The sequence below is a fragment of the Carcharhinus amblyrhynchos genome, unplaced genomic scaffold (assembly GCF_965287045.1).
Source record: "Carcharhinus amblyrhynchos unplaced genomic scaffold, sCarAmb.v2.hapA scaffold_52, whole genome shotgun sequence".
Taxonomy (NCBI): domain Eukaryota; kingdom Metazoa; phylum Chordata; class Chondrichthyes; order Carcharhiniformes; family Carcharhinidae; genus Carcharhinus; species Carcharhinus amblyrhynchos.
Window position 1 is genome coordinate 1,652,159 of NW_027649793.1, and position 23,051 is coordinate 1,675,209.

The window sequence follows — 23,051 nt, forward strand, 5'->3', positions numbered from 1 at the left end:
AAGAAGTATCCAAGAAGGTAGATGAGGGCAGTGCAGTTGATGTTGTCTGCATGGATTTTAGCAAGGCCTTTGACAAGGTACTGCATGGTAGGCTGTTGCACAAGATTAAATCTCACAGGATCCAGGGTGAGGTAGCCTACTGGATACAAAATTGACTTGACAACAAGACAGAGGGTGGTTTTTCAAACTGGAGGCCTGTGACCAGTGGTGTGCCTCAAGGATTGGTGCTGGGTCCACTGTTATTTATATTAAAGATTTGGATGAGAATTTAGGAGACATGGTTAGTAGGTTTGCAGGTGATACCAAGATTCGTAGCATTGTGGACAGTGAAGAAGGTTATCTAGGATTGCAATGAGATTTTGATCAATTGGGCCAGTGAGCTGATGAATGGCAGGAATCTAATTTTGATAAATGTGAGGTGGCGCATTTTGGTAGATCAGATCAGAGCAGGACCTACTCAGTTAATGGTAGGGTGTTGGGGAGAATTATAGAACAAAGAGATCGAGGAGCACGGGTTCATTTCTCCTTGAAAGTGGAGTCACAGGTGGATAGGGTGGTGAAGAAGACATTTGGCATACATGATTTCATTGTTCGTAACATTGAGTACAAGAGTTGGGACATCTTGAAGTTGTACAAGACATTAGTAAGGGCACACGTGAAATACTCTGAACAGAACTGTTTAATAATATCCTTATTATAGAAAGGATATTATTAAACTGGAAAGAGTGCAGAAAAAAATTACTAGGATGCTACCAGCCCTTGATGGCTTGAGTTATAAGGGGAGGCTGGAGAGGCTGGATAGACTGGGACTTTTTTCCCTGGAGCATATGAGGCTTAGGGGTGATCTTATAGAGGTCTATAAAATAATAAGGGGCATAGGTAAGGTAAATAGTCAACATCTTTTCCCAAAGTTGGGGAGTCTAGAACTAGAGGACATAGGTTTAAGGAGACAAAATGGTCCAGAGGGGCAATTGTTTCACTCAGAGAATGGTGAGTATCTGGAATAAGCTGCCAGAGGTAGTAGTAGAGGTGGGTGCAATTTTGTCTTTTAAAAAGCATTTAGAGAGTTACATGGGTAAGATGGGTATACAGGGATATGGGCCAAATGAAGACAATTGGGACTATTTTGTTTAAGAAGGGTAGCAAGAATAATCCAGGTAATTACAGGCCAGTGAGCCTTACATCAGTGGTAGGGAAATTATTGGAGAGGATACTTTGAGACAGGATTTATTCCCACTTGGAAATAAGTGGATGTATTAGTGAGAGGCAACATGGTTTTGTGAAGGGGAGGTGTCTCACAAACTTGATCGAGCTTTTCGAGGAAGTGACGAAGATGATTGATGAGGGTAGGGCAGTGGATGTTGTCTACATGGACTTCAGTAAAGCCTTTGACAAAGTCCCTCATGGCAGACTGCTGCAGGAGATGAAGTTGCATGGGATCAGAGGTGAGCTGGCAAGGTGGATACACAACTGGCTCGATCGAAGAAGATAGAGGGTAGTAGTGGAAGGGTGCAGTTCTGAATGGAGGGCTGTGAGAAGTGATGTTCCTCAGGGATCAGTGCTGGGACCTTTGCTGTTTGTAATATATATAAATGATTTGGAGGAAAATATAACTGGTGTGATCGGTAAGGTTGCAGATGACACAAAGGTTGGTAGATTTGTGGATAGCGATGAGGACCATCAGAAGATACAGCAGGATATAGATCAGTTAGAGACTTGGGCGGAGAGGTGGCAGCTGGAGTTTAATCTGGACAAATGTGAGCTAATGCGTTTTGGAAGGTCTCATACAGATAGGAAATATACAATAAATGGCAGAACCCTTAAGAGTATTGATAGGCAAAGGGATCTGGGTGTACAGGTATACTGGTCACTGAAAGTAGCAATGCAGGTGGAGAAGGCATACGGCATGCTTGCCTTCATCGGCTGCAGTATTGAGTTTAAAAATTGGCAAGTCATGCTGCAGCTTTATAGAATCTTAGGCCGCACTTGGAATATAGTGTTCAATTCTGGTCACCATATTAGCAGAAGAATGTGGAGGCTTTGGAGAGGGTACAGAAAAGATTTACCAGGATGTTGACTGGTATGGAGGGCATTAGCTATGAGGAGAGTTTGGAGAAACTTGCTTTGTTCTTACTGGAGCGATGGAAATTGAGGGGAGACCTGATGGAAGTCTACAAGGTTATGAGAGGCATGGACAAAATGGATAGTCAGAAGATTTTTCCAGGTGGAAGAGTCAATTACTAGGAGGCATAGGTTTAAGGTGTGACGGGCAAGGTTTAAAGGAGATGTAGGAGGCAGATTTTTTTTTACACAGAGTAGTGAGTGCCTGAAACTCGCTGTGGGGGGATGTAGTGGAAGAAGGTACGCTAGTAACTTTTAAGGGGCTTCTTGACAAGTACATGAATGAGATGGGAATAGAGGGATATAGTCCCAGGAAGGGTAGGGGGTTTTAGTTCAGTTGGGCAGCATGGTCGGAGCAGGTTTGGAGGGCCGAAGAGCCTGTTCCTGTACTGTAATTTTCTTTGTTCTTTATTCTTTGTTCTAGTTTAGTGGTATAAACTGGGAGGCACTGAAAAGTTGGGTCAAAAAGCCTGTTTCCATATTGTAAACCTCGATAGCCTCTATGAATTCTGCAACCCCACATGGTCAATGGAATGACCTTTTGCTGACTGTCTCCTATTTTGTTTACTCAAAAGAAGACCTCATTCTCTCTTACAGAGAATATCTTACCCAGGTCCAAACCCCATCTTATCCCAGTAACCTCATGAATTACCCCTAATTTGAGCATTTATGGACACTTTATCCAATTTAGCAATTTAACATGGCCAGTCCCCTAACCTTCACATTTTTGAACTTGAGAGAGGAAACCAGAGCACCCAGAGGAAACCCACACAGACAGGGGAGTATGTGCAAACTCCAAATAGCCACCCAAGGCTAGATTTCTTGCACTCCCCATGCTAACAAACCTTTCAGAGTAAATTTTTCTCCTCATCACCATCTTAAATGGTAGACCTCTTATTCTTAAACTGTCTCCCCTCAATATCATCTCACTTATGAATATCTACTATATCAAGTCTTCAAGTCTTCGAAATTCCAAATGCACAGGCCCAACCTGTTCAATCGTTCTTCATAAAATAATGCCGAACCCCAGGAATGAATATAACACTGGATTCAACAGTTGTTCTTTCTTCACAAATGCACCATTCAGTGTATTTCATGTTTTAAATATTCTTGATTGATAGAAGAACACACCAGGATGAAAAGACCAATAGTGTGAACACTTGTGATAACTGTAGGGAGTAACTTTTGCAGTTCCAAACACACCAGCAGTTAACATGCAACGTAGGATTATCTTAGCCAGATGCAGCACTGTCAGAAACATTCTGTCTCTGCTTCCAGCTATACGGCAGAACTATTGTCATATATTTTGAATTTTTATACTGAAGATTTTCCAAGATTCAATAGTACCCACCCTTCTAAATGTGAACTGTGTACCTTACAATCTACAGTACACCTTTCATAAAAGAGAGTAAACATAAAGAGAAATCCAAAGGTCTGGCCAACATAAAAAGGAATCAAAGGTCTTTTATAGCATAATAATAAAATGATTGTCAGGAGTGGTAGGATCGATCAAAGAGCAAAATTGAGGCAAAGAAATGGTTGAAGTACTATATGAATAATTTCCTCTGAGGTTTACCAAAGGACAGGGCTTGCTAAAGTCAGAGTAATTAAGGAGTTTGGTGAGATGGTGGATTAAATAAAGCGGAAGTACCAGGAGGCTGGTATATAAAAGGAATGAATTATCCAGCCCACATGAGATTTGTTCTGGGTTGCTGCAGGAAATAAAGGTGCAACTTATGAAGATACTGGCTATAACTTTCTAATTTCCCTTTGATAGTGGTGATGTCAAAAGGCTGAAGAATAGAAAATATTGCATCTTTGTTTAAAAAAAGGAGTGCAAAAAAACCTTGCAATTAACAGCTAACCACTTCATTGTCAGTGATAGGAATGTTTTTAAAAACAATTGGGAGAAAATTAACCATCATTTGGATAAGTATGGACTGATAAAGGAGAGCCATCATGAATGTATTGAAGACAAATTTTGTTTAACCAATGTGATTGAGATTTTTGAAGAGGTGTTAGAGAGGGGTGGACGAGGTCAGTGTGATTGATATTGTCTATGTGGAACTTGATTCATAAGGTGCTTGATAAACTATCATATTTTAGGCTTGTTAGAAAAATTGAAGTCCATGAGATATAAAAATATAAATGGACATAGAATTGGCTAAGGGATAAAAAACAGAGGGTTATGGTTAGAGACTATAGTAAAGTCCTGTCACTCGCAACTTATTTGCGACTTTGTTTGCCCATTTAAAAGCCCTTGTATAAAGGATTGTAGCCCCAAATCTTTGCCTATCCACAGATTTATACATTAAAAGTTTGTACCTGTGTACTGGCCCGGAAATAGAGAAAACCTGGCATTTAGAAGATAGAAACCCCAAAGTTTCTGTGGTGCATTTTCTGCAGTAGGACGTGCACACGAAACATGCACCACCTGCAACTGGTTCCAATCGCTGAACGATGGATAACCGGATTATAATGTAATTTGATAGCTCGAATTTTACCTTAAAGCTTGAAATTCGTGTTCACGAATATATCTTAAAGAGACTGTTCTGAAGAAAAGGAGCAAACCTCATTTTGCGTCGATTAAAATTATTTGATATGAAAATATTGAAATAAAAATTAGTTTAAAAAGAGAAAGAAACGCACCAATTTATGGGCCTGAATTATTTGTCTTCACTCAGCGGGTAAAGGTAATAGCCGTCACAAGCCCACTCCCTGTCTCTTTCGATGTGGTCAGTGGTTATAAAATTAATGTTAAAATACCCCCTCCCTCGCATTCCTTTACACCGACAGGAACCAGTTCGAGACTATCGAGATTATTAGCGACATTTTATACGTTTTCAACTTTTCACTGAATAATCTCCCATTAAATCCTTTTTTTTAAATCAGCACTTTTCACCATTAATTAAAATAGTTCAATCTCAGTAGGAATAAAACCTTCCGGGAAATAGAGAAAACTATTATTTTTCCGACAAGCTGATCGAAGATTTTCCACTTTTTTCCATGAGATCGTTAATTAATAAACCGTTCACAGCATTAATCCCTGAAAACTTACACTTCCACTTTACTGGAGCTCCTCAGAGGTAACTTGGCTGCTCCCTGGCGTCACTTGCGATTAAATCGTTACGGGGAAACTGGATTGCCCAATAACAATAACCTACCAAAAATACCACACGCTTGATAAAATAGAGATGAAATTTCGTAAAGTAAATCACTATTATTTTTAGTATTGCATTCCAGTCCCTATGATTCCCACCAATTAGTTGCTCGAGGTTTATGGAACAGAGGGATCCCACTCCAAAAATTTCAAGAACTCCATGAAGATGTCCCTCAATGTGCCACATCACTCGTGGAAAGTGCAGGCAGATGGTGATACCTGGAGATGCTACATCAGAAGTGCTACAGACACTTTTGAGACCTAATGAAAATCAACTTGGAAGAGAAGGAACGATCAAATTGCCCCAGCAGCAACTGCACCTTCACTTGCATCCCAAAGTGGGAGAACCTCCCATGGTTAGGTCTGACCAGCCACAGCTGATTTGCAATGGTTGAGTGCAAAACTTCCTAAAATTCCCATCTATGAAGCTGAGAGAAATGAGAACCAAGTGTCATATCACACTCGGTTGTGGCAGCCGTACTTTGCCAAGCTCTTCAACAGACGTACCCATGCCTCAGTAGATTCTTTATGTCAAATTGAGCAGTTGCCTCAGAAAGAAAACCTGTCTCTCCCTCTTTCTGCTGAAGAGATATTAAAGGCAATTAAGTCAGGGTACAAGATGAAGGTATGTAAAATTGCCTCAGAAAGAAAACCTGTCTCTCCCTCTTTCTGCTGAAGAGATATTAAAGGCAATTAAGTCAGGGTACAAGATGAAGGTATGTAAAATTTCCAGCATCATTGCACCTCTCCCCAGTGAGCTCAACACATTCTATGCCCATTTTGGGAACAAGGGCAGCGAGAACAAACCTTCCAACCCAGACGCCTCGCCTGAACCGCAGATGTCAGACCAGCCTTCTTAATAGTCAATTCATGGAAAGTGACTGGCCAGGATGGGATACTGAACAAGTGCTCAGATCCTGTGAGGACCAACTGGCGGGGGTATTCGCAGAAATCTTTAACCCCTTGTTACACCAATCTGAGGTCTCTATCTGCTCCAAGAAGACGACCATCATACCTGTACCAAAGAAAAGCTAGGCAACTTATCTTAGCTGCCCTGTGGCTCTGACATCAACACTATGAAGTGCTTTGAAAGATTAGTCATGGCACAAATACATTCCAGTCTCCCAGATTGCTTGGGTCCATTACAGTCTGCCTATCACTGCAACAAGTCCACAAGCAGACACCATCTCCCTAACCCTACATTCAACATTGGAACACCTGGATAACAAAGACACTTACGTCAGACTCTTATTTATTAACTACAGCTCAGCCTTCAACACTATTATTCCTACAAAACCCATCTCTAAACTCTGTGGCCTAGAGCTTGGCTTCTTCTTCTTCTGCAGCTGGGTCCTAAACTTATTAACTCACAGACCGCAATCAGTAAGGAGAGGCAACACCTCCACCATGATTATCCTCAACACAGCCCATAAGGCTGTGTCCTCAGCCCCCGACTATACTCCTTATACACCTATAACCATGTAGCCAAATTCCCCTCCAACTCAATTTTCAAGTTTTCTGATGACACCACCATAGTGGGCCTGATGTCAAACAATGATGATACAGAGTACAGGGAAGAGATAGAGAATCTAGTGAACTGGTGTAATGACAATAATCTCTCCCTCAATGTCAGTAAAATGAAAGAAATAGTCATCCTCTTCAGGAAGTGTAGTGAAGGTCTGTCATGTCTTCATCAATGGGGATTAAGTGAAATGGTTGAGAGTTTCAAGTTTCTAGGTGTCCAGATCACCAACATGTCCTGGTCCCTTCAAACTGATCCTACAATATAGAAAACCCACCAACTCAGGAGGCTAAGGAAATGTAGCATGTCCACTATGACTCTCACCAATTTTTACAGATGCACCATAGAAACAGACCACAGCTTGGTCCGGCTCCTGCTCTGTCCAAGACCTCAAGAAACTACAAGGGGTTGTGAATAAAGCTCAGTCCATCACCAAACCGGTCTTCCATCCATTGACTCTGTCTATACTTCCTGCTGCCTCAGAAAAGCAGCCAGCATAATCAAGAACCCCATGCATCCTGGATATGCTTTCTTCCACCTTCTTCCATCAGGAAAAAGATACAGAAGTCTGAGGTCATGTATCAACTGACTCAAGAACTGTCACTTCTGTGAGCACCTATACTGGCCACTCACATTAGACTTCATATCATGAGAAGACTCAGAAGATGATGATGTCACTTGGATACGGTGAATGCGGAATCTAGCATCATGACTGTGAATGGGGAAGAAGTGCTCCTTCTCCTGGGCCATCTAGCATGGACAAGGCTGTGTGAAACAGGGAGGCAGCAAGAGCAATCCCTATCATGTCTAACCTGGACAAGTGAATGGATAAATGATTCAGGCCCATCAGCAGACCCAGCAAGACATCCACCAAGTTACCTCTTAACCTCTTAATCAGGTGGCTAAAGTTTCAGAGCAACAGGTTGAACCGAAGGCAGATGTTGCAAAGCAGCCCTTTGAAGTGGAAGATTGGCAGCAATCTCTTACAAAAAGTCAATAACTTTACTTAAACAATGCATGTCAAATCCAGAGGAAAATGCTGAATAAATATCAACGATTCACTTGTGAAGCACATTCTCCTGTTTCAGAGAAGGGAAGGCACAAAACTGGCCAGCCTATTTGGGAATGAAGAATCAGTCTGGGATGTTTTATGGATGCTCCAAAGTGGATGATATTTTATTGGCAAAGATCTTGCAATTCATACTGAGTAGGGAGATTGATTGTTAATGTTTAAGTGACAGTTGTTCCCTCTTCTTTAATAGGAGAGTCATGATTAGCCTATGTCACCAGCCTTTCCCCAGATTATGTTGTATTAACTCTCCAGAATGTTCAAAAATACTGCTTGGAATACAGCCCAACTGGTTGTGTTGAGTTGGAGCCGCACTCATCCAGGCAAGTGGGGAGTATTCCATCACACTCCTGACTTGTACATTGTAAATGGTGCACAGGCTTTGGGTTATCGTGAAGTTAGTTACTTGCCTAGTCTAGTATCCTAGTCTCTGACCTGTTCTCACAGCCACAGTATTTATATGGCTAATAGATAAAAAAGCTGGAACACCTCAAGCAGGTTTGGCAGCATCTGTGAGGAGACAAAAGAGCTGCCAAAGCCCTTTCGAGTCCAGATGACCCTTTTATATGGCTAGTCCAATTCAGTTTCTGGTCAATGGTCCAAGATGTTGACGGTGGAGGACACACTGATGGTAATATCATTGACTGTCTAAGAAAAACGCGTAAATTCTCTCTTGCTGGAGGTGGCCATTCTCTGGCACTTGCTGCTGATGTTACTCATGTCACGGACAGGAGTGGAGTGATTAATTTAAACCACCCTGATTTACCCATTCTCTAGCTGGCCACCCGCTCCCTGAGGCAGGGGATGAGTAACGGCCTGAAACACAGTTAATGTCCCACTGACGTCAGGTTGAATCACACTAGTCACACACTATTTTTTAAAATACTTTTATTGGACAGTAGAAGAATGAGGCAGCATTGGAATAATTTACAAAACAATCCGCAGAAAGGTAGAACCAACAATTAAAGAGAAAGCTCAATTTTTTGATAATCAGTACATGTTCTTCAATCTGGTTCAATACTTTTACCTCTCAGTTTTATTCAGCTATGACAGCTAACATTCTACAGAATTACATAGCCAGTCCTCATCTGGATCTGACATTGGGCCCCTCTCTACATTGATGCCAGCCTGACAGTCTATAATATCCTAGCAGATCACGACTGGCACCGCAGGCATTGACTTGTCTCAGACAATGGGCCCGGCCTATCACCGAATGGCAAAGTCAATCTTCTCAGACTGGGGATGTATTGCACCCTCAAAATCAACATCGAAAGGGACAATTTGCTCTTTGAGTTAACTATTGTCATGGATAATCCCACTTTCATTGCATTCATACACTGAGTATGTTGCGGGGAAATGATCTTATTGTCTATTTATTGAATATCAATAAAACTGAAAATGACATATTTGAGGATCATTTCCCATCTCTCATTAACATGCAGCAGTTTCAGAACCAGAAAACGTTTTATGAAAGTCTGCGTAAAGATATGTATCCTGTTCCTGGCGTCTATGGGAGAGAGAGGGAGAAAGGCTGAGTGTTCCCAGGAGTTTTCAAACAGGAGTTTGTACAATGGGCACCTGACAGCAGGTTGTCAGTCATGGTTTCAGACAAGTATTGTTGGGGGGGGGATCTCATTGAAACTTACAGAATAATGGAAGGCCTGGATAGAGTGGACATGGGAGAGATGTTTCTATTAGTTGGGAGAAACTAGGATCCAAGGGCACAGCCTCAGAGTAAAGCAATAACCCTTTAGAACTGAGGTGAGGAATTGCTTCAGACAGAGGCTGGTGAATCTATGGAATTCATTGCCACAGGAGGCTGTGGAGGCCGGGTCACTGAATGTATTTAAGACAGAGGTAGGATGATTGGTAAGGAGATCAAAGGTTATGGGGAAAAAAGCAGGAGAATGGGGTTGAGAAATTTATAAGCAATGATTGACTGGCAGAACAGATTTGATGGGCCAAATAACCTAATTGTGTCCCTATATCTTATGGTCTAGGTGATGGGTCAACATGATTACAATGCTGTTAAAAAGAGGCAGCTATGCTCACATTTCCAATGGATGCTCCCAGGTGTGAGAGCTTCTTCTACCTGGATTTTGAAGATAAAAAATCTAGATTTCAGTTCAACCTGAAGTATCTGCCCTTTACTTTAAACAAAGAAAATCCCACAACATCAGCTGACTGCTATCGTACTGAAATAAATTAGCAAAAACAGCAGACACCAGTTATGCTTTCTGAGATCAATATTATTGACTAATCAGTACTCTAAGATTTCAATAACAAACCCGTGCTATTGTTCAACCTGAATAAAAGATGACCACAATTGTGAGGAGTACAACACCGAGGAGTTGAGACCATCACTGAAACTGCTCAACAAACAGTACTGATAAAAATGGGAAAGAACTATCAGTAAAACCTCGAGGAGGCTTATTCCTGTGATAATACCAGCTGGCAGTGCTGAGCATGGGTTCCTTAGTCTCCATTCTACTAAACAAGGTGAATATGCTAAACATTTCTAGAGTCCAAAGGTTACAAATGGAAAGAACACAAATATCGCAAAGTGCAGGTCTCACGTGCAGCGTGCAGCCACTCCTGAAAAAAGTCTACCCGAGAGACACTGCTCACTTAGAGGCAGCTCCCACAAATCTAACTCGAAACATTAATCAAATGACTAAGAATGGAGAGTTAAAATGCTATTGAAACACTGGAAACAGAGCTGCCAGTGAGTCTGAATAACGAGAGTATTTATAAAATATACAGGAACACTGAACGCACAATATTGTATATTGCCCTGTTTGACTCTCACCCACACTTTTTCAAATTAAACTGCTGCTCTCCATGTTTAGATATTAATTGTGACAGGAAGTAAAAAAAATCCCTCAGCTTGTTTCTCTCTCTTCCACAAGAATTAATTTTTATCACATGAACTGTAAACACTATGTATCTGTAAATGGATTAGTAATCAGACACTGAGGGTTATCATTATGGGTGCACAGCACTCTTCAAACTCCCCCATGCACTGTTCGTATGCAGATATTATTTTAAACTGGCAAAGGTGCCGTTCAGATAGCAAACTGAGCTGTTCACAGCAGCGAACTGGGTTAAGTTAACCAAAGATGTGAAGCAAATCAAACATAATGTTTCCAGAATCCATCACTGTCTGAACACTCCAGTAACTTAAAAAAAGACCCAGTGGAGAAGAGGCATCAATCAGCTATGACTGCATTGAATGGGTTAATGGCTCCCTCCTGTTCCTATGTACAAGCTACATCAAACAGATGCGCTTGAACTTAAACCAGAAAATGCTAGAAATACTCAGCATGTCGGGCAGTATCTGCAGAGAAACATCCAATATTTCAGATGGATGATCTTTCATCAGCCAACACGCTGCTGCAGTTACAAAGATGCAACTCTGAGATAAGACACAGCTTGAAGAATCAACACTGGCATCAGGTTAGAGATCTAAACAAAAACTCTGGTCAAACAATCTACTTGAGTCAGTTTGTGCGTGGCTTAAACAAATTAGATTTGTAGCCTTCTTCTCACACATTCCTAGTTAAAACCCAAGTCTTTGTCTGTAAACAACCAGGTTAACAAGTCGCATCATTAAAATAAACTATATTTATGATCATAAAAATGAAAAGCTTACCTGAAAAGAGAAATCACTGATTCAATTAGTAGATGTATTGTGACAGCCTCGCCTGATTAAGCAAGTAGGGATGGGCAGCAAATGCCTGCCTGGCCAGCAGCACCTATATCCCAGGGGCAGCACAGTGGCAGTGATTAGCACTGCTGCTGCACCAGGGACCTGGTTCAATTCTGGCCTTGCGTCATGTCTGTGCAGAGTTTGCATGTTCTCCCCATGTCTGCATGGGTTTCTTCTGGGTGCTCTGGTTTCCTCCCACAGTAAAGTTGAGCAGATTACGTGGATTGGCCATGCTAAATCACCCCTTCGTGTCAAAAGATGTGTAGGGTAGATGGATTAGCCATGGTGAATATGCAGAGTTACGGGGAGAGGGCCTGGGTAAGACACAGAGTGTCGGTGCAGCCTCAGTGAGTTGAATAGCCTCCTTTTGCACTGTAGAGGTTCTATGATATTCAGTGTATTTCCCATACTGTTATATTGTATGTTCACTCCCTTCTGTTTCTCTTCCCAGCGACACCAGCTTAGAAAACATTGATGAAGAAACCAGTGCGGTAATTCCTTACAGCAACACAGCTCACTCTTCTCCCCATTCACTTTCTGCCATCTCTTGCTCACCCTCAGAGGTCACTTACATGGGACCAGCAGCCTAAGTTATGAATGTAACCTGAGCAGTTTCTTGTAGAAAGTCCTGGCGCTACAATGACACCACAAGGGGCCTAAAGTGAATGAGCAAATGGAGATCTGATAAAACTGAGCCTGCTGCTTGCCCAGATTTTAGCAATAATTCCCAGTCCCCAAACGTTTTGACAAACACACAGAAGAGGTTTGAGGTTGGTGGTGTCAATAAGTTGTAAAACTGTTCTAAGAGACTCAAACAATGTTTATAAAACTGACAGTCCACGCATTATCTCTTCAACACAATTAAAATGATGGGTGGGAATGGAATTGACTTCCTGCAATATCCCTTTTGGATGGTTGCTGGCAGTGATGAGATTCAAGCAAAAGCACCACCTGCTGGGGAGACGCAGCTCATTGCAAACCCAATCCCCAACTTAACCCCATCGCCTATATTGGGTCTCCTCCTATCCATGAGGCATGCGCTACTTGTTAATAGTCCACCATTTACTTGCTTTAATACCCTTCCACAATTTTATATAAAAGACAAAAATCTCAGATATATGACGCTTAAAAACCCAGTTCCTTCATTCAAAACTATTCCTTTGAAATATGATTTTAAAAGTTTAGATATAGAAAACACTTTTCTTCCTTTCAAAAAACATTTACATTTCCCTTTACATGATTAGATGCCGGCATGGCTGAGGATGAAGCGAACTTTGAACAGAGGCAAACCAGATACTGAACTTTGTCAGGGAGGAGACAAAAACTCAAAACAGGAAAGATTGAGAGTCAAAATCACCCACTGAATCCCACAGGAGAAAACCAGCCAATAACTGGGGGATGGAGGGATTAACCTGTCCAAAGAGTATTTAAGGAGGCAGCAGGATATATTAACCTGTCCAATGAGTGGTGTTTACTAACCTGTCCATAGGGTATTTGACAAGGATGCAGCAGGAGGTATTAACATGTCCACTGGGTATTTAAGGAGGCAGCAGAAGGGATTAACCTGTCCAGTGAGGGGTGTTTATTAACCTTCCAGTAGGGTATTTGACAAGGAGGCAGCAGGAGGGATTAACCTGTCCAGTGGGGAGGGTGTTTATTAATCTATCCAGTGGGGGTATTTGAGAAGGAGGCAGCAGGAGGGATTAACCTGTCCAGTGTTTATTAACCTGTCCAGTGCGGGTATTTGAGAAGGAGCCAGCAGAGCGTTGATTTACAAAAAAGACTTGGGTGGGTTGCAGATTATTTCATGGTCTGATGCCCATCCTTCACAAAGATCTGCCTGCCTCTTCTCAGCCTGCCCACTCTATTTTTGTGAGTCTTTGTTTCAGAATCAATGGGCAGAATATCTGAGGTAGTCATTGAGTATTAATCTCATATTTAAAATCAATTTGAAAATTGGTTTGTATAGATTCAAAGCACATGGTTAACATTCACCTTAGAAAGCAGCATTAGAGCAGGTTCCCTACCTGCTTCCCCTCTCAATGAGGAACAGGAGGGGAAAAGTGGTTAAAAAAAAACTTGTAAACTTTATGCCAGTTCTCAACATTAAAGTGGGTTCTTCCCTGCTTTGGGTTTCATCAGTGAATGGTGCTGTTCTCCTCCCCATCCTCCCCCCAGACATCACACACACTGAGGCAACTAAAACAACCACTGGTGCTGCCCAGTCAGATCCAGTCTCTCAGATCAGCCTCCAGTTTCGATTGTCATTGCATTGAAACTGCCCCCACCCCCAGGAACAAACTTCCAGGTCTGGACCCCCAGCCCAGACCACCCCTTTCCCATTAGCTGCAGAAGACCTTACTTTGTCGGTTCAGTTTGGTTTGCTACATGCACCCGGTTCACAGTTCGCCTGCCCCTCACTAGATGGATGTCTCTTTTTTTTTACGTGAGCCACTTAATGATACAGTTGTCGAACACGGTTCGGTTGGAGTGCCACTTTGTATGATGCACATTATTTACTACAAAAGTGTTAATAGCCCCCCTGGCATCCAGACTTTTCAGGCCAAACGTGTCCTTGATGTAAACCTGGATAGAAAGAGAAAGATTAAGTTTTATTTCATTCAGAGAGTATAACCATCACACATTATTCATGGTTCTGAATAAATATTGTTAAACTTGGACAGAGCAGTGATTCTCCCCATTCAGTCTGTTACTTAGATTAAATCTTGAGGCTATTTTACCCCTAGAACTCTGCTCCTTGCCTCTCAGTCAACCCAGTAACACTGTCCCCAGCAGCCTACACAGGTCAGTGTCTTCAGAAATAGGAAGGACACACAAAATAAAACATTTGAGCTCCATCAGATACCTTTCCTAGCAACTGCAGTCACTGGTCTCATGCAGTTACCCCTCAGAAAGCTGAGGGATAAACACTTTTGGGGGAATATAAATGAATTCTATCACACTGTGTGTGCCAAGCATTTTTTCACCAAAGCACTAAATCCCAGGCTGGAGCTCACAGGGTGTCCCCCAAAGCACATTGAACCAGGGAAAGGGTAGGGACCAGGTAAAACCCAGTCTAACATTTAGAGAGAGTAATGCCTACTTTATCTTATAATGCCCACTGTTCTCTCACCCAGTATTCCTCCAAGGTCAATTCGTTCATTACAGCAACAATATGCATTTATAACACAATTAAATGTCAAAAATGGATGCTAAGAATATAAAAATATACTTTGAGCCAAAGCAAGAGATATCTGGACAGGTGATCGGTGTTCTTGGTTTTAAAGAGTGTTTCAAAGGAGGAGAGAGGGTTAGAGAGGTGGAGAAGTGTATGGAGAGAATTGAAGTGTTGGTGATCTGGACACCTAAAAACTTGAAGCTCTCAACACCTTCTACTTCGTCCCTATTGATGTAGACAGAGGCATGTTCTCCTTTACACTTCCAGAAGTCGATGACAATCTCCTTCATTTTGTTGACATTAAGGGAGATATTATTATTGCCGCACCAGTTCATCAGATTCTCTATCTCATTCCTGTACGCTGTCTCATCATTGTTTGAGATCTGACCCACTACGGTGATGTCATCAGCAAACTTGAAAATTGAATTGTTTGGCTACACAGTCAAAGGTGTACAAGGAGTATAGTAAGGGCTGAGAACACAGCTTTCTGGGGTACTGATGTTGAGGATGATCATGGAGGACGTGTTGTTGCCTATCCTTACTGACTGTGGTCTGTGAGTTGGGAAGTTCAGGATCCAGTCACAGAGGGAGGTGCTGAGGCCCAGGCCACAGAGTTTGGAGATGGGTTTTATGGGAATAATAGTGTTGGAGGCTGAGCTGTAGTCAATAAATAGGAGTCTGGCATAGGTGTCCTTGTTATCTAGGTGTTCCAGAGTTGAGTGCAGGGCCAGGGAAATGGCATCTGCTGTGGAACTGTTGCAGCAGTAGGCAAACTGTAGTGGATCCAGGTAGTCCGGAGGCTGGAATTGATTCATGCCACAGCTAACCTTTCGAAGCACTTCATAATGATGGATGTCAGAACCACCGACCAATAGTCATTAAGGCATGTTGCTTTTTCTTAGGCACCTGGATGATGGTCATCTTCTTGAAGCAGATGGGGATCTCAGATTGTTGTAAAGAGAGATTGAAGATGTCTGTGAATATCTCTGCCAGCTGATCTGCACAGAATCTGAGTGCACATCTGGGCATCCATCCAAGCCAGTTGTTTTCCATGGGTTGACCTTCAAGAAAGCTACTCTGACATCTGCAGTGGTGACCCCAGATACAGGTTCATCCAGGGCTTCAGGGTGGAGGGCAGCTCTCACTGACCTCTTGCTCAAAATGGACATAGAATTTTTTGAACCCATTAGAGCCAGAGATGTTACATGCCTTCAGTACCTGTTATCCACACCTTATCAGGAGGAAGTTTAACACATCCAGTAGTGTACATTGAACAAAGAGTTTAACAACATAGATGCAGCAGAGAGTTCGACTGAGGTGGTGGTGAGGGCGAACTGGCTGTCTTCACTATTCATGAGGAAAGATTCAAGTTTTCAGCTGTTTCCCTTGGGGGAATTCCCAAAATAACAGATCCCAAGTTTCCTTTCTTTCTCTCAACTTTGTGTTCCCATTATTGTTCTGCAATATTTTGCACTGACCAGTAAAGAGCCCCCAGTTTAAACTATAATTCCATGACTGTCTTCCCCTTTTCCACTGTTCTTCTTATATATTCTGCAATGTTTCCAGTTCATTTTTTAATAATCAGTGCAATATTACCATCTGCTGGCGATGAGCGGTACTGCGGCGAATAAATTATTCCACAGTCGGTGCTGACAATAATTTAAAACACGCTGTGGTACCGCCACCGGCTGGCGATAAGCGGTACTGCGGCCAATAAATTATTCCACAGTCGGCGCTGAGAATAATTTTAAATGCGCTCTAACACCTCCACCGGTTGCCGATCGGCGGTACTGCGGCCAAATATCATTCAGTGCCGATCACATGAAGCTGCAGTAAAAACAATATACCGCGGCTGCTGGAAATCCGAAATAAGAACAGAAAATGCCGCAAATACTCAGCGGATCCGGCAGCATCTGCTTAGAGAGAATGTTTCCTGACTGTAGATTATTGTCAGAACTGGACAAAGGTTAGAGATGAAAAAGAAATAAGAATGTATAGAGATAGGTAAATGAAAGGGAAATAATAAAATGCAAGATCAGTGATAAGGTGGAGGACGGAGAGATTAAATGACAAAAGGGCTGGGGCTGCAAATCAAAATGAGCTGATAAACAGAAAAGTAAAAAAAAATGCATCTAAAGGGGCTGTAAATAGGAATCACAGAGTCATCGCCAATAGGTTCAGTATGAAAAAAGGACAATATTTATAATTGAAAGTTGTTGAACTCGATGTTGACTTTTCTAAAATATGCTGTCCCTAAAGCTTCCGGGTCATTGTACCAGTGGCAGGTGGTCAAAAACAACAAAGTTACAGTGAGATTGGGACAGGGAATTAAAGGACAGGCGCCTGGAAGCGCGAGGTCATGTTCGCAGACAGAACAAGAGATGTGTATTTGGCAATCTACATTTAGGGACACCACATCATCAGCAGTGAATACTGTAGACGAATTTGAAGGATAAAAAAAATCACTTTCACCGAGGAGGAGAATTTGGGACCGCGGATGGTGAGAATGGCAAAATGAAAGGCGTTGCATCTCCTACGCTTGAATGAAAATATGCCGTAGGGAGCGGAGCGGGTGTTTCTCCTGCTAATTTTCTGTCAATGAGTTTCACCTGCGTTTTGCTTATTTTTTTTTGTATTTCCAGCGTCTGGAGAATGTTAGTTTTCTTAGTTCACAACAACAAATATCTACACAGTCTAATGGTGCCATTTTCTGGCACAGTCTGCACCAGTAAATTGTGAACCAGAATCCATTAAAAAAGTACAATAGCACCACCAGGTGTCCACAACTAGTAGTGCAGGGCGAAAATACATTTCTGCAATATCGTTTTCAGCCACCGGGTGGCAGTGCTGCTCCATGATCAAGATGTTTATGTTAAGTTGTCCTTATCCTCTCCCCCTCCCCAACACTTAATAAATATTGTTGCAGAGTAACCCTGTAAATTTGTCATCAGTGAAGTAGTGACTAAAGCCCCGACAACGAAATAATTTAATTGATCTAACTCAAAATGGTCTTCTCCCCCCCCCCCACCAAATTCTCCGTTCTTACTGAATGACATAAAGATTCTTAGAAATTACAAGGTTAGAAATAAATCTGTAGACAGTTTGCGGTTTTAGTTTTACTGTTTTTGACAAGTGGCGCTGTTGTACCAAGTAAACTATATTTATTCTATATTACCCACTGGTTAATTGAACAGAGAAACATGTTGTTGCAGTATCACCAGAAGCCATGAGGTGGAGCTGCTGCACCATTTTTTTAAAATCTAATTTTATTCCTGCAATACCATTTACAGCCATGGGGTGGTGGTGTTGTACTGTCTAATTTAACTTTCATTCTATTCACCAATGTCCCTGATTTTTGGCAGGAAGACATTTTCAGCCTCCTAACATTCAAAGGGCAGCAATGATTAAATGAATAAAAGGATGATTTGGCAAAGCGAGGAGAGAGAATGATGGGACAGGTGAAGGAATTAAATATGCACCTAGAGGTAGTGTAGATGGTTATTGCAGAATAACAGAGCAGGAGGAAACTTTAGAAATTCTGTTAAAGGCTCCAATGGCCAAGGAATATTCTGGGGAAAAGGTGGGTAAGATCCCATTACAGACAGGGAATCCCTGGGAATCTCCATTCGCTCCCTCCGCACCCCCTCCCCACAGCTCAGTGCTGTGGCTGCCCAAACTCACCAGCTGCTGTCTCATATCCACCACTGTCTCGTTCTCATCGTAAAATCCAAAATGACTGGAAAAGAAACAATCTGTCAGAAGGAGATTTCTGTTAAAGTGAAACACTCAGCTGGAAACAGAACAATGGGAGCTGTAGGCCTGAGGTCTACACTCACTGCTTATAGTTTATTCCTGATTTAATTTTGATTATTGAAAGTCATTTTGTATTTAATCTCTCTCGGTTGATTGATCTTATTCCAGCTCTGATTGTGCTTTGATTAATTAATCAATAATAATCATTAGTGCCATGTTTTTCTAGTCTTTTTTTTACCTGAAGTGCCATCCAGCTGGGGTTAAACTAAATCTTTTCCATTTTCTCAAGCTAGAATATTAAAATAAGTTGTCTTTTGTTATGATCAGAGGTAGTGTTCTACCTTCTGTGACTCATGGATCAAACTGCTGAGTATTCTTTACCTGGTGTGGTGAGCTGAAGCATCTGAAGCTGGAGTTTAATTGATGTAATTCTCGATTGACGGCAGAAGAGGAAACACCAACAGAAGCTACCGAAACAACCTGGATATTGCAACGTATGCGGAGCCTGGAGGTCCCTGTACAAAGGGCTGAGCTTTGTTTTGGGAAGCAGTGGATCAGGCTTGGAAAGGCAACAATGCAGCCAGAAATTTGGGATGTTGCTTCAGAGACTGGGTGCTGCAGCCAGAGTGGGATAGTCATACTGAAGATGGGAGGAAGGGCCAGGCACAGAGTGACTGACCTCCTGCTGAGATTACTCAGTAACTTATGACGAGGGTCACGCAGCGTGCGCACCGAGGGGAGGGTCACGCAGCGTGCGCACCGAGGGGAGGGTCACATTATCAATATTCAACATTGTTTTAACACATTAGGGGGGTTTTGTAGCCAACCTCACCCCAAAACCAGAAAGACCCCCCTGAAGTCTAGTGACCTTTGCAAGGTCCACCCCCAACCCCATCCCCCCCGCCACCCACTATGATTCCCCTGGTGGGTGGGACGGGGAAACTCCTCCCCCGCCTTACTCGTCACTGTGACTCAGTCCTGTTCTGTCCCTTGACTTTGAACCTCAATGAGCCTCTGAACAGGATTTTCTTGATTCATTACAAAGAGAGAGGCCCAGGGAATTACTGTCAGCTGGAGGGGGACAGGGGGTCAGGAATCAATCTCAGACATTCCCCTATTCAGGAATTTCCTGTGCTGAACCCTCCGAACTCAGGGAGGAAGCAGGGGAGAGGGAATCTGAACCTCTGGCTATCACAGTGAAGGAGAAACATGGGAACAAAACTCTGATCTATCATCATTCACAGTGACTGGTGTCCACAATCACTGCCCACCAAGAACTGGGATTTTTATTAACATTCTTCCTCACAATGTTGCACATTTTTATGAACAGTTTGGTTTGATTGACTGATTTCTCTCCTGTCCGTCACTCTCGGCCATTCTGACATTTTATTAAATCTCTGGTGTTCAATGTAACCAGTTTCCCGACCGCTGGACACAATCCCACATAATTAACAGGACAGACACAATGTTCAGAGTAACCAGAGGCTCCACACCAACCTCCCCCCACACCCCCACCAAATCTCATCAAATCCTATCACCATATCCTTCAATTCATTCCTCTCGCGTGTGTTCATCCAGCTTCACTTTAAATAGAGTGACCCCATTCCCCATGGTTCCCTGTGACAGTGTTGGGAATTTTACTGCCCCTTGCCTGCCACAGGAATCGGAGCGGGCGAGGAGCAGACTATGGAAAGGTCCGTTTACCTCAGGCGGGCTTTTATGGTTTTGGGGCGAGCGAGGCTGTAAAATCTCACCCATTTTCTAACTACTCTCCGGGTAGTAATATTTTTCCTGAATTCCCGACAGGGTTTATTAGGGAGTCTCTTTTAAAGGTCCCTCATTCTGGTCACACCTGTAACTGGAGATAACTCCAAAGGAAAGAGTCCCCCCAGCCCGTTCAGTCTTTCCTGGAGATTTACAATCTCTCAGTTCGGATATCCTTCCTGTAAATATCGGATTTTGATCTTCTCCGGATCTCCCAGTCAAACATTGGGATCTGAGGTCGATACATTGGCAGTGATCTGCAGCCTGTGGTTCAGCCCCTCCAGTGGGAGCCTGGTACACATTAATCTGGAACAGAGTACAGCCTCTACCCAACTGGCCACTCACACTCCACATCCTCACCCTCCTCACCCCTCACCGACTGCCTCGTACCTCGACTGCCAAGGGGTGATGACCCCGTCATCTGGTCCACCAATCAGAACAAGTCTCTTGATCCTCAGAAAATTTTTCTTCCATTCTATTAAAAAGGATTAAAACAAAACATCAAATCAGGAAACTCACGTCAGACAGATGGAAAATTATCTAGAGAAAGTTCAAGAAATACACACAGGAGCTGGATGAGACAGTGGGTCAGACACTGTCCTTTCCCCCACTCTGGGACTGGGTAGGACAGTGGGTCAGACACTGTCCTTTCCCCCCTCTGGGACTGGGTAGGACAGTGGGTCAGACACTGTCCTTTCCCCCCTCTGGGACTGGGTGGGACAGTGGGTCAGACACTGTCCTTTCCCCCACTCTGGGACTGGGTAGGATAGTGGGTCAGACACTGTCCTTTCCCCCCTCTGGGACTGGGTAGGACAGTGGGTCAGACACTGTCCTTTCCCCCCTCTGGGACTGGGTGGGACAGTGGGTCAGACACTGTCCTTTCCCCTCTGGGACTGGGTGGGACAGTGGGTCAGACACTGTCCTTTCCCCTCTGGGACTGGGTGGGACAGTGGGTCAGACACTGTCCTTTCCCCCTCTGGGACTGGGTGGGACAGTGGGTCAGACACTGTCCTTTCCCCTCTGGGACTGGGTGGGACAGTGGGTCAGACACTGTCCTTTCCCCCTCTGGGACTGGGTGGGACAGTGGGTCAGACACTGTCCTTTCCCCCCCTCTGGGACTGGGTGGGACAGTGGGTCAGACACTGTCCTTTCCCCCCCTCTGGGACTGGGTGGGACAGTGGGTCAGACACTGTCCTTTCCCCCTCTGGGAATGGGTCAGACAGTGAGTCAGACACTGTCCTTTCCCCCCTCTGGGAATGGGTGGGACAGTGAGTCAGACACTGTCCTTTCCCCCCTCTGGGAATGGGTGGGACAGTGGGTCAGACACTGTCCTTTCCCCCCTCTGGGACTGGGTGGGACAGTGAGTCAGACACTGTCCTTTCCCCCCTCTGGGAATGGGTGGGACAGTGGGTCAGACACTGTCCTTTCCCCCCTCTGGGAATGGGTGGGACAGTGAGTCAGACACTGTCCTTTCCCCCCTCTGGGAATGGGTGGGACAGTGGGTCAGACACTGTCCTTTCCCGCTCTGGGACTGGGTGGGACAGTGGGTCAGACACTGTCCTTTCCCCCTCTGGGAATGGGTCAGACAGTGAGTCAGACACTGTCCTTTCCCCCCTCTGGGAATGGGTGGGACAGTGGGTCAGACACTGTCCTTTCCCCCCTCTGGGACTGGGTGGGACAGTGGGTCAGACACTGTCCTTTCCCCCCTCTGGGAATGGGTGGGACAGTGGGTTAGATTTAAATAACTTTAGGTACAGACATTATCTGCCCTTCAAAAATGTTTAGATCTATTCTATCCGTCTGTGAGACCCACACTGTGTTGAGGCCATGGCAGTAGCCCAGTCCCTGTGTTAAACTCGGTCTGTGATTAAACTGTGTGTTACCTGTGGCATTGGGGTTTTCCCTCTCGTTGTTGAGGATGGCCAGGTAATCGCTGGTATTGAGGTAAAGGTCATGATGGTGAGGGTCTGAAACAGACACAGAAATTAACTAGATTCGCTGAATCAGATTCTCGTTACATTCAAATTGTACACACTGTTTCAATCCAAGTAGGCTTACATTAACACCGCAATGAAGTGACTGTGAAAATCCCCTAGTCACCACACTCCAGCACCTGGTTGGGTTCAGTGAGGCAGGATTTAGCACGGCCGATGCACCTAACCAGCATGTCTTTCAGACTGTGGGAGTAAACCCATGCAGACATGGGGAGAATGTGCAAACTCCACCCAGACAGTGACCCAAGCCAGGAATCGAACCCTTGTCTCTGGCACTGTGAGGCAGTAGTGCTAACCACTGTGCTGCCTGTGTCAGCCTTAATTTTTTTGATCAGAGACATGGATGAACAGAGTCACAGAATTGCATACTAACTTCTAACAAAATAATAAAACATTCCTTAAACTAGAAAAGACTGATTTGACTAAGAAAGTACATAGATCATGTAAACCAACATGAGAAATGTGATCAGACACTCCACAAGCAAATAACAGATGCCACCTAAAACAACTTCTGTGGATTTCAGATCAAGTCTCTCCCCGGATATGTCTTAAACTGTAAACCAGCTGGCCTCACTGACAACACTGGTATGGAAACCAGAGTTCCAGTCAGCAATCTCAAAGGACTGTTGGTGTGGCTGGGTACCTGAGAGACTATCTAGAAAATGTTGGAACCTTCTTCCACACAAGAATCTCTTTCCGATGCCTTTACCAAGAATCCATTTCCAGGATTTCAATCTCTCCCTTTGGTATTCCTCTGCCCTGGATCACCATGTATATTCAT

At 43.5% G+C, this 23,051-nt stretch overlaps 1 protein-coding gene across 3 annotated transcripts in view; it reads right to left on the minus strand.

Annotated features, from left to right (window-relative positions):
• Positions 1-8,743: 8,743 nt before the first annotated feature.
• LOC145337538 (lysosomal thioesterase PPT2-A-like) overlaps positions 8,744-23,051 on the minus strand; it is a 32,739-nt gene continuing 18,431 nt past the window's right edge. For all 3 annotated transcript variants that reach the window (XM_080182330.1, XM_080182328.1, XM_080182331.1), the window contains exons 6-9: positions 22,160-22,243; positions 20,667-20,751; positions 18,441-18,495; positions 8,744-14,167 (exon numbers count right to left, since the gene is read on the minus strand). In XM_080182330.1, the coding sequence (XP_080038456.1) occupies positions 14,024-14,167; positions 18,441-18,495; positions 20,667-20,751; positions 22,160-22,243 (368 nt within the window). In that variant the 3' untranslated portion in view covers positions 8,744-14,023. The remainder of the gene's footprint in view (positions 14,168-18,440; positions 18,496-20,666; positions 20,752-22,159; positions 22,244-23,051) is intronic.